The sequence below is a fragment of the Lepisma saccharinum genome, chromosome 12, assembly GCF_977018435.1.
Source record: "Lepisma saccharinum chromosome 12, izLepSacc3.1, whole genome shotgun sequence".
NCBI lineage: Eukaryota > Metazoa > Arthropoda > Insecta > Zygentoma > Lepismatidae > Lepisma > Lepisma saccharinum.
In genome coordinates this window covers 18466743-18478790 of record NC_139240.1, presented here as the reverse complement: position 1 = coordinate 18478790, position 12048 = coordinate 18466743, and the positions used below count along the sequence as shown (strand labels likewise).

At 40.2% G+C, this 12048-nt stretch overlaps 1 protein-coding gene across 1 annotated transcript in view; it reads left to right on the top strand.

Annotated features, from left to right (window-relative positions):
• LOC145996587 (SET domain-containing protein 9-like) overlaps positions 1-12048 on the top strand; it is a 79943-nt gene that overhangs the window by 60193 nt on the left and 7702 nt on the right. Inside the window, exons 4-5 of the mRNA XM_083133124.1 lie at positions 3306-3429; positions 7732-7855. Coding sequence (XP_082989250.1) covers positions 3306-3429; positions 7732-7855 — 248 coding nt within the window. The remainder of the gene's footprint in view (positions 1-3305; positions 3430-7731; positions 7856-12048) is intronic.

The following is a 12048-nucleotide window of genomic DNA, read 5'->3' as shown; positions in this document are numbered from 1 at the left end:
TCTTACACATTTTTACAATATTATTCCATTTTGTTATAATTTTTATAGATGTAAACATATAATCTCCATTTCGTACTTTTTTGTAAAGTAAATGTCTTATGTGCAGCTTCTCATGTATTGAAAAAGCTTGGTCCAATTGACAGCATACATTTATTAAGAAGGTCAATGTACCAATTAAAATTTTATATCGGATCGGTTATCAGTATCGGTAATTTTTTTATTATGAAGTCACTATACATTTCTGCATGAACAGGATTTATTGCACAAAATACCATAGTACTGAAACATATATCACAGTAGGACACAAAATCAGTATAACTCAATGTGACTGCTCCTCAAGTCTAGGCACAGATGCCAGTGATCCACCACTGCGGGGCCTCCCCGATGGCGCAGTGGTTGCGTCGTTGCCTTGTAATCAAGGGGTCCCGGGTTCAATACCCGGTGGAGGCACATAGTGGTTCGGATCCCACTTTAAACTGTAGGTCCAGTCCCGATTAGCCTTACTGTGCATAAAGTGGACTTAAAACACCAATTCAATCAGTCAATGATCCACCACTGCCTAAGACACCTTCTCCAACATAGCTGGTGTAATCTCAGCAACTGTGGCTGTAAAGCATTGTTGGAACTGGTAAACTCTGTGGATCTTCACCAAGTACACCTTATGACTTGAGAAATCCCCAGATTAAAAAGTCTAAGGGGTCAGGTTGGGTGAGCGGAGGGTCCAAAACCGTTGCGAGGCACGATAAATCCATCTACCAGGGAAAACTCCTTTTAGGTGATCCAGAAGGATGATGGCAATATGGGGTGGTGCCCCATCCTGTTGGTGCATAGTAGGGAGCTTGCCATCCCCCAATCCAGCGAGCTATGAGCCACAGTTGATAGCTGATGGGATTATGGATACTGAGTCTCTTGGTCGATGCTGTGGGGTTACGTGTGATCGCATCCTGTACACTTTGCACAATTTGTGGCATTATGGCTGGCCTACCAGGACGTTTTTCATCCACAACACTACCAGTTTGCTTGAATTTGTTGACCAGGTTCTTGATAGCCAGCCTTGTGGGGCCTGGTTTTCTGATTTCCCAGGTGAAGTCCATCCACACTTGTTCATATGTCATTTCACGCAAACGAACACAAACAATGGCTGTTCTTTCTTCTACAGTTCGCATTGCTTCACATAAGATGCAAAAGAAATGTATTTTATCACAATATCACTAAAATGTATAGAGACTTTATAATCACCCTGTATTGGCAATTTAATAGTATTGGCCAAATTTTTGTATCTGCCCTTCCCTACTTTTTAATGTGTCGTGTATCTGTGTACAACCTGCACTTTTAACCTTTCTCAAGGGATATTTGACACCCCTTTTTTTAACTTCTAGCTAAGAATTTTAGACAAGAGGATTTTCTCCTGTATACATTGAAGGGTGCAAAATAGTCATATGTGCTGATTCACCTAAAAACTTAAACTTATTTATTCAAGGAAGTTCTCTGGGACCCCTGTGTTTCACTCTTTTCATGGATATTTGTGTGTCATATTTGGAACATATTTGTTGATAATGTCTCAGTTTTGTTGTATGCTGATGATTGCAAATGTTCATCACAATGAATGCTGATGTCAAGTCTGGAATCTGACATTGAATCCTGGAAGCACTGTTGTCATGAGAGTTACTAACAAATCCAATTTTACAGCATCATCCTATGAACTATGCAACCAGAATATTCCATCCGTGAAGCAACACAAAAATCTTAGTCATTGTCGATAGCAAACTGACGTTCAGCCACCATATAGATTACATAGCCTCTAAAGCCATGAAAACTCTTGCATTAGTTTATACAGAAGGTTGTTTCATCCTTAAGGTAGTAATTTTCACACATAAGTTCCAAAGCTAACCTTAAAACAAGGGTCATTTCACTACAGGTTGATTGATTTGGTTCACTTTTCTGCCACTTTTGGCTGCCTTATCACAATGATGAGGATGAGTAATAATATGATGAGGTTGATGAAGGGAAACTCACAAAGAACACCCATGCTCAGGCTGGGATTTGAACCTGAACTTGTGGCTACAAACCTTCTACAGTTCACTAAATGATATTGGACTTCCTCTCTTTAAACAAACGTCTAGCTAGTCGAACATTAAGCAGATGAACAGTTAATAATATTTGTTTTACTCTTGTTATTATTCTTGTTATGTGTGTGTTGTGTGCATCTATTTTTCTTTCTTCATTGTTGATATACTGATAAAATTTATTTAATTTTCAAGTAAATAAAATAAATCACCAATCTCTTCCTTTTGGGCCACCCTGTAGTGTATTTTGAATTGGGTAAAAGTACGAGGGTCATCCAGAAAGAAAGAAAGGAATGTTTTTGTGTAAAACACAAACAACAAATAATGTATGCAAAAAAATTATGATACTATGTAGTTTTACTTTTCCACATATTTGCCATACCCATTCAAGCATTTGTCATAGCAGAATACCAGTTTGTTTATACCGTCATTGTACTCGGTTGCCACCAGTAAAGTCACCCATGTAGTGACAGCATCTTTAAGTTCATTAGATGTGGCAAAGTGTTTTACAGAAAAAAGGAACATTAGACTGCAGTGCACAGTACACTCCATGTACGCCCCCTCAGTCTCAGTTTAAGCCAAGCACTGAGATGGTACAGACGTGTACGCTTACATGTACAGTATCGAGCTGAACCCTGAACATGTGCGACAAAATTGAGAATCCTGCCAAGTGTGAGGTGTTGAGTGTGATAAAGTTTCTGAATGCGAGAAAAGTAAATGCCAGTGAAATTCATAAGCAAATAATGCAAGTGTACGGTAATGACATGATGAATGCCACTTTGCCACAGCTGATGAACTCAAAGACGCTCTCACTACATGGTTGAATACATTGGCAGCAACCAGGAGAGTAATGATATCGACAAACTGGTGTTGCGCTATGATAAATGCTTGAATGGATATGACAAATATGTGGAAAAGTAGAGTAAGGTACGTAATTTCTGTACCCTAAAATTTTTGCATGCATCCTTTGTCATTTTTTTTTACACCAAAACATCCCTGTTTTTCTGTATGACCTTCGTATGAAGGCAGTCCAAATTTAAGATTTCCATGTAGATTGAATATGTAATTTGTAATTGAAGACACACTTACTAGAACCATGAAGCATTGCAAAAGTAAAAATCTACATTAACACATTCAGTTTTTACCTTATTGGGAGTCTAAAAGAAGCCTTTGAATTGTTTTAATAAAATAAAAATGTAAGTGAACAGCCTTGTGTAAACTTTCCCCTCCCTCCTCCAGGTGATGCTTCAGAGATGTGGGTTTAACATCGTCCGTGCTCCAAGTCGGCTTCAAGGGGGTGGAACAGGAGTTTTTGTTGGTGAGGGGCATGTTCCCAAGGGAACTGTTGTCGCAATGTATCCTGGTGAGTAGTTTGTTTCTATAGTGACAGTCAGTCTCTAATTTTTTTTTCTACGAAGGGGCGGCAGTGCTCAAAATGGGATGCTTTCCCCCAGTTAAGAAAATTCTCATGAATCATCCCCCCACCCACTGCATTATTTCCACGTTGTTCCATACCAGCATCCAGTGGTCGGAAGTACCATGCTACTTGTAGTGGTGCTACTGTAGCTAGCTACAAAATTTGTAGCTGTAGCGGTGCTACATTTTGAAAATTGTAGCTGTAGCAGTAGCGAAGCTACAAAATTCGTGTAGTTGTAGCGAAAATTTCACTACAGCTACATTTCTTCTCATCATTTTGAGGTAAGTTTCCAATGAGGCAAAAATCGACAATAACGTTTACTTTTGCTGGAGGTTCATAAAGACAATCTATTAGATGGCAATACGGATAATCTAGATTGTAGATATCTGCGTAATTTATTTCATTTGTTTCTGAATAATTCTAGTATCCAGATAACTAACTGACATATATAATTATATTCCGGCTAACAGCTACTTTGTTTTGAGCTGCATCACTATTTTAGTGACAAACATGCCTAGATTGCACCAACCCCGGAACAAATCCTGTGGATATCCATGGTGCAAGTGACAGAAAATGTCATTAATCAATGTGCAAAACACAACTTGCAGTGCAAAAATGAGCGATCCATTTTCCACTACAATGGCAAAGCAATAGTGCCAGCAATCAATGGTTCAGTACGTTAACAGCATTGACCACTGTCAGGATATAGGATCTCACCAGCAAGAAATTATTGTTACAAGAACGATAGGCATACACTTTCTGGAATTACAATTATTTTCGTCATAATATTTGTTCACAAATATTCAAATTACAATGTGTTTTGAACATTCAGATTTACATGTCAGTTTCTTCAATATATTTCTGTTTCGCTTTTCTGTTACTTTCACTGATCATGACAATGAGGATGAACGTTTTATTTAGTAATTATCGTATCTAGAGTCGGTCTCTACCACTTTTGGCTAAGTGTGAGAATGAGGAAGAATGATGAATGATGAGCAGTGTGGGGAATGGAAGAGCAGGAGGATCCCATCCTCCCAGTTAGGCATCTTTCCTAGTTTTTATTTTGAGTCCACTTTATGCACAGATAAGCTAATTGAGACTGGTTCCGAACAGCTATGTGACTCAACTCAATATTTATTCTCAAGGAAAATATGTTGATATATAAATGTAAATAATCCTACCAAATTTTATTTGTGTATGGTTGTAGTCATTAATTTGGGTATCATCCTAATTGCAATTGATATGTTCCTTACACATTGATATGTAAGAAACTGAAGTAACACTGCTATCAAAATTATCGAATGACAGGAATCATGATAACAAATAACAGAATCTATTTTCTAGCAAGTACAACTAGGGGCTTCTTTAGAATATATATATGGTTGTTTAAGTTTTTTATGCAGAAGTAGCAAAGTAGCGAGTAGCAAACATGAGTAGCGTATCGAGCTACTTTTTGGTAAATGTAGCTGTAGCTGTAGTGAAGCTACATTTTGGAAGAATAGCTGTAGCTCTAGAGAAGCTACTTTTAAAATGTAGCATTCTGATCACTGCCAGCATCCCACCTTTCCCCAAAGTTGGCTAGGCACTCTGCTCCCCAAGCTAGGAATTTCCACTTCCAGCATTGGGGGCAGAGCAAGATTTCATATCTTGCCACTAAGTCATAAAAACTCATGTTTTACTTTATTATTATTATATTATTATTACAAATCATGAACTGAAATTAAATTGAAAAGGCATTGGCATTGTTCTCAATGGCCGCGGTAGCTCAGTCGGTAACGCGTCTGACTACCATATTAAAGGTCCCGGGTTCGATTCCCAGCCGGTTCAAATCGGGGAACTTTTCTAACATTGGAAGCGGCCCCGGCGCACACCCAGCGTCAAATAACATGGGTACCTGGGGGAAACCCTGGGGGTAAAGGCGGTCAGGGGTGTGATGCTGATCACATCACCCCCACTCACGACCGGATCAAGAAAGTGTGGGGCGTTACCCCCACACCCCCTATACACCTTCATGGCATGGTGCTATGCACAGGGGAGCACTTTACCGTTACTTTTTGACATTGTTCTCAAGTTCAGACTGGAGTTCACTATTTGTAGTAGAAACTAGATTTGGCTAGCTTCCTTCCATAAACATCTAGCAATTTGTTGATGCACAGTTCTGTCTTTTTGTACTTTTTCACAATGGACAGAGACTACTTTATATGTCGTCTTTCATGGCGCCACTCATCCATGTTTTCATGCTGCAATATCACCATTCAAATCATATTCATTTTTTCCTATCTCAGGAGGGGCAAGTGCTCCCTCCAGTCTCCTCTCTATGGGTGCTCTTGTCTTATCAAAATTAATGTACACTTGTACAAATTCTGTATGTTTCAGCATATTACAGCCTGTTTATGAAAATACAGAATAGCATAATACAATGTTATTCATGGTGAAGTTGGTCGTGGAGCGGCAGCTAGCATACCAGGAAGTAAGAGTGCATCTGCCAGCATTTAGACCCACAGCTGTACGCTGACCTTGGCACTGGATGTGTCAGTGCTTCGTATCCAGATAGCTGGTGTCCAGTTTGCATGTTTTTGTGAAGTGGTAAGGTTTACATATTCCTGGTGCTTTCCTGCAGTCTAGTAATACCACGTTCAAAATTGTACGTCTCCTACGTCATTGCGAATTCTTGTAGGAAAGTTAGAAGTAGTTTTGCAGCAGAATTCCCAGATGTTCTTGTTTCACACAGAGACAGTGTTTGAAAACTTGTGAACAAATTTAGGGAACCAGGGTCTGTTCTTGATAAGAAGCGAGTGGTGTGACAGCTTGTGGTTACTGAGGAGAAACTAGATGACGTTGGAGGATGATTGGATTTGAATATTGGAGGATGATTGGATTTGAATATTCCCCACAAAAATCCCTCCTGCACCTTTCACAAGAAACAAACATTTATATGATATCTATGTGGCAAGCTACCAAGCTTTTAAATCTGAAGCTATACGTTAGAGGATTTGAAAGAAAATACCAGGAGAGAAATTGAAGAGATTTCAAAAGAGAAACTGATAGATGTTAGTGAAAACTTCCTATAAATATGCCGTAAATGTGTGGATGCAGGAGGACATAATTTCCAACACCTCTTGTAACAATGTACAGTGTCATTTTAATTTTAACTGCCAATGTAATTGTACGAGATTATTTCATTACATAGCTAGTGGTTCCAGTTACGCGGATGTTGCATCCACTTTGCTGGGAAACGCACTCTCACTTCCTCGCGCACTAGCCACCACTCCACAACCAACTTGACCGTGAAAAGCACTGTACTATATGTAATTCTTCCTATAAACCAATTTACTGATATATAACTTATCGACATGCATATTCCACACCACACTAATATTTGTTTATTAGTTTTCAAATGATGGATGGTTCACTTTCCAACCACATTGTGGTAGACAGAATGTGAAGAAAATTAGAAATAGGATTTTAGTTTTGCCGGTGTGTGAAGGGTGACCTGTTAAGAAGGCAACCAAAAGTCAACTACTTTTTAATTCCAACAAATTTTGTCTAAAAATCCAAATATCAAATTGATTTAGGGGAAGTAACCATTTTTTGATCAGAATAGTCCATTTTTTGCAGCATTTTTTAGAGCCAAAAATATGATTTTTAAATAGATTTATCATTTGGGAATACACCCTTATTTGATCTGATTTGATGATTTAGAGATTCTGTTGTGGCCAACAAGTCTAGTGCTCGGACCTGCTGCCAATATAAACCTCTGGGTTTTGTGTTCTGTCCCATATGTGGTCATCCCTTCATCCACTTCATCTTTTGATTTCCATCTTCGCAATTAACAAAAAGTAGCAGAAAAAAATCAATGAATTAAATTTTGTCGGAAGACAGTACATATTAAACATTAAATTTAAATTTTATTTGACAGTCTAAAATCTACAGTCTGGTCATGGCTTCTTGTACAATCTTTTAACCTCCCGATGGTGCAGTGGCAGTGTCTTGGTCTTGTATTCAAGGGTTCCTGGGTTTGAAGCCCAGTGGAGACACATAGTGGTTCAGTTCCACTTTAATCTGTAGGTCCAGTCCTGATTAACCTTACTGTGCATAAAGTGGACTTAAAACACCAACTCAACTGAATTTGTATGATCTTTTTTTATGATTCAAGTATTGCATAGAAACTTGTTCCTTATACTCATTTGCACAATTAATTGAGTTGATTAATTGATGTCATTTGTAATGTGCTTATGTTTGTTTCAGGCACCATTTACAGGCGTTTTGAACCACTTCTTTTGCAGTCTTTGGGCAACCCATTTGTATTCCGGTGCATAGACAGTGTTCATATTGATGGAAATGACAGGGGGATATCAAAAATTATATACAAGTAAGTAAAGCAACGAAGAGTTCATAACATTTGTTATCACTAACGTTATTACCTGTCTTTAAATCAGTTAGGTGTTTGACCTGGTGGAGGCACATGGTGGTTTGGATTCCACTTTAAACTGTATGTCCCATCCCAAGTAGCCTATCTGTGCATGAAGTGGACTCAAACAAACAAACAAAAAACAACATAAGTTTGGTGTTGGAGTATGTGGTGCATTTAAGTTGTTTAAAAGTATTGCTTGTGGAATGCTCATAAATGCTCACTTCTTTAGCATGTACTCCACTACTGTTAGAATGAATGGAGTTACATTGCTTGTGTCTAATGAAGATGATGGGGATGAATGGCGATACAAGGAGATAGATGAAAAGACGGTAACAAACACATATGGACAACACAACATACGAGGAGCATCCAGAAAGTAAGTTTCCCTATTTTTTTCCCGTGAAAGTAAACATAATGAGCCGTGTAAATTGCGCATGCGCAGCAGAGCTAAGACGTATCAATCATATGCCAGGCGGACAGATCCCGCCCGGCGCCAGTAGCGAGGCAGCAGTGGTCCGAAATGGAAGCTCGTATTCCTTCTCCCGCCACATGCGAGGTTCGGTCGGTGATAAAGTTCCTGAATGCACAAAGCATTGCGCCAATTGACATTCATCGTCAGCTCTGTGAGGTCTATAGGCCGAACATTATGAGTAAGCAGATGGTGCGTCGCTGGTGTCGGCAGTTTTTGGAAGGTCATCAAAGTGTCCATGTTGAAGAGCGCAGTGGGCGTCCGTCCCTCATCGCTGATGATCTGGTTGAGCTGTTGCGGCAGTGCATCGTAGAGAACCGTCGCTTCACGATTACGGAGTTGAGTAGCCTTTTTCTGCAGGTATCGCGATCCGTGTTGCATGAGATTGTCACACAGCGCCTGCTGTTCAAAAAATTGTGTGCCAGGTGGGTGCCGAAAAACCTGACACCTGAACACAAAATGAAACGTTCAGGAGCAGCACTGACATTCCTGCAACAGTACCATGATGACGGCGATGATTTCCTCGACAGGATCGTCACGGGCGATGAGACGTGGATTTCGCACTTCACCCCGGAAACCAAGCAGCAGTCAATGCATTGGCGGCATAGTGGATCTCCGGTCAAGAAGAAATTCAAACAGACACTGTCGGTACAGAAAATGATGTGCACCGTGTTTTGGGACAGGAAGGGCATTTTGCTCATTGACTTCCTCCCCAGAGGTGAAACGGTGAACGCTGACCATTACTGTGAAACACTAAGGAAATTGCGACGTGCCATTCAAAACAAGAGGCGTGGCATGCTTACTGCAGGTGTTGTGCTCCTCCATGACAATGCTCATCCACATATGGCTTGGCGCACAGCAGCTGTTTTGACGGAATTGGCTGGGCGTTGTTTGATCATGCACCTTACAGTCTTGATCTGTCTCCCAGCGATTTTCACGTTTTCTTGCACCTCAATAAATTTCTGTCCTCCGGTGAGCGTTTTGGCAATGACGAAGAGCTGAAGACGTCTGTCACACGCTGGTTCCATTCACAGGCGGCAGAGTTCTACGATAGTGGGATCCAAAAGTTGATACCACGATACGACAAGTGTCTCAATTCTGATGGTTGCTATGTTGAAAAATAGCTGAACCTTTGCTGTACCTGTTGCCAATAAATGGTTTCCTGAAACTGTGTTGTTGTTTTTTAAAAACAAATAGGGAAACTTACTTTCTGGATGCGCCTCGTAATTCCTACAGATGATTATCCTGCCTGCAGGTCCAGGCACCAGAGCCTCGTTAGTCTGCAAAATGCAGTCAAGGGCATAAGCATGTGCAAAGGTGCAGTTGCCCTTCCTAATACTACCACTTGGGAATTTAGTGCAGATAAATCTTATTACCGTTATTAAACAATATTATTCTCCTTAATAAATAAAGTATATTCAAGCCGACGAAAGTTCCAGGCACCTACATCGGGTTTATTTTGCATGTAATTGGACTATCTCACTTTGTTCTCCAGCAAATTACTTGTTATTAAGACTCACACATTTTATTCAATAGCCTAGCTGTGTTACACCTATGTGGTCGCAGAATAAATTGGTCACACATTGGAAATGAATAAATTATGTGTAGTTGTTTTGAATCTGCTTACGAAATCATGTTTATTAAATATGTGAATTAGAAGGAAAATAAAGGGGGAGGGGAACAGAGAACCTTTGTGCCACTGAAGCTGGAATTCTTCTAATAGTGTGATTTTCGGACACACACACTATATACGCCCCTGTTTAGTACCCATCAATACAATAAGACAGTGAGATGGAATGAGGTTTTTCTTTCTCCAGCTGAACTTTCATCAAGGCTTCCCCCTCCCCCTTAATCAGAAGGTCTGTGCTTGCCTATGGTCAAGGGTCTGCTTCATGGAAAAGCGGTTGACATTTTTTAGTGTCTTCCTTACACCCCACACTACTGTCAGAGTGTGTGCTTATGAGTGTTGCCTATATTTATTAATATGACCCATTGTTAACAGTAGTAACAAAGGATAGGCAGGTAGGTGAAAAATTATAAATTGTCAGTATTCAACTATCCACCTTGCACAACAAGAGCTGTGTAAAGTTAACAGTTATTGTTCTTTCTATCCACTGACAAGCAGTAGCGCACCAGTTTGATTTAAAATAGCAGGCACTGAGTTCACACATTGCACTCAAACAAATGTACATGGTCGAAAGTCTCTCATGGATGTTGCCTTATAAAGTTAAACTTTGTATTTTATTTTATTTTTTTGTTATTTACCAGGTGTGCCTGTTAATAATTCTTAATTGATCTGAAAGAAAACAAGTGTATCTGGGGAGAAATGTAACAAATGCTTTATTCAAAGTATGCACCATCGCTAGGTATACATTGTGTCCATCTGTCCATCAAATTGTGGATGCCCTTCCAGAGAAATCCTTCACATTTTGAGGTGATCCAGTCAGCAAGCCATTGTTCGACATTTTCGTAATTGTTGAAGTGTTGCTGGGAAAGTGAGTGAGACATCGATGAAAACAAGTGGTAGTCCAAAGGGGCTAAGTCTGGTGAGTATGGCAGGTGGGGCAAGAATTCCCAGTCAAGTGCAGAAATGGTGTGTTTGATGCCTTTCGCTGTGTGTGATGAGGCATTGTCATGCTGCAAAATCACTTTTCCGTGTCTTGTCGCCCAATCTGGGTGCTTTTCGATCAATGGATGGTTCAAATTGATGAGTTGTTGACGGTAGCGAACTGCATTCACTGTTTCACCTGGTTTCAGAAGCTCATGGTACACCACACCCTTCTGATCCCACCAAATGCACAGCTTTGTCTTCTTTCATAAGCGATTCGGTTTTGCAGTCAATGTTGAAGGTTGTCCTGGGTCAACCCATGACTTTTTGCATTTTGGGTTCTCGAAGTAGATCCATTTTTCATCCCCAGTCACTATCCGATGCAAGAAAGACTTTCTTTCATGCCGAGAAAGCAACACTTCACACACCATTTTTCGCTTTTCCATTTGTCTGTTGTTCAGATGATGTGGGACCCATTTCCCTGCCTTCTGGATCTTTCCCATGGCATGAAGACGATCAGATATGGTTTGGGGACCAACATTTAACTTCTCTGCCAGTTGTTGTTGCGTTCGTCCAACAGTGCTTCCAATTCGGCATCTTGGAATTTTTTCGGCTGGCCCGGGCAATCTTTGTCTTTCAAGTCGAAATCACAACTTTTGAATCGTCGAAACCAACGCACACATGCGTCTTGCGTTAGGACATTGTCACCGTATGTTTCCACAAGGATACAATGACTTTCACTTGCATTTTTCTTTTGATTGAACAAGAAAATTAGGACGTGCCACACATGCTCCTGTGTCAACATGTTCCCCACACAAACCCAATATCACGATCACTCACACTCGGTTGCACATCCGCGGCATTTTGACAGGCAACACACTGATGTAACAGTTGAGACTGTGCACCAACCCTTGCTTGCATCGCCATCCAGCGACGAAATTTAGAATTATTAACCGGCACACCTAGTAGCCACTTTTCGCTAATCACGATGATGAGGACAAGTGATGATATGATGAAATAGATTAGGAGACAATCACAAAGAACACCTATTATCAGGCTGGGATTCAAACATGAGATCCCTGCTGTGCTAATTACTCTGCTATAGAGGTCAGCCGAACTTTGCATTCAAAAGGG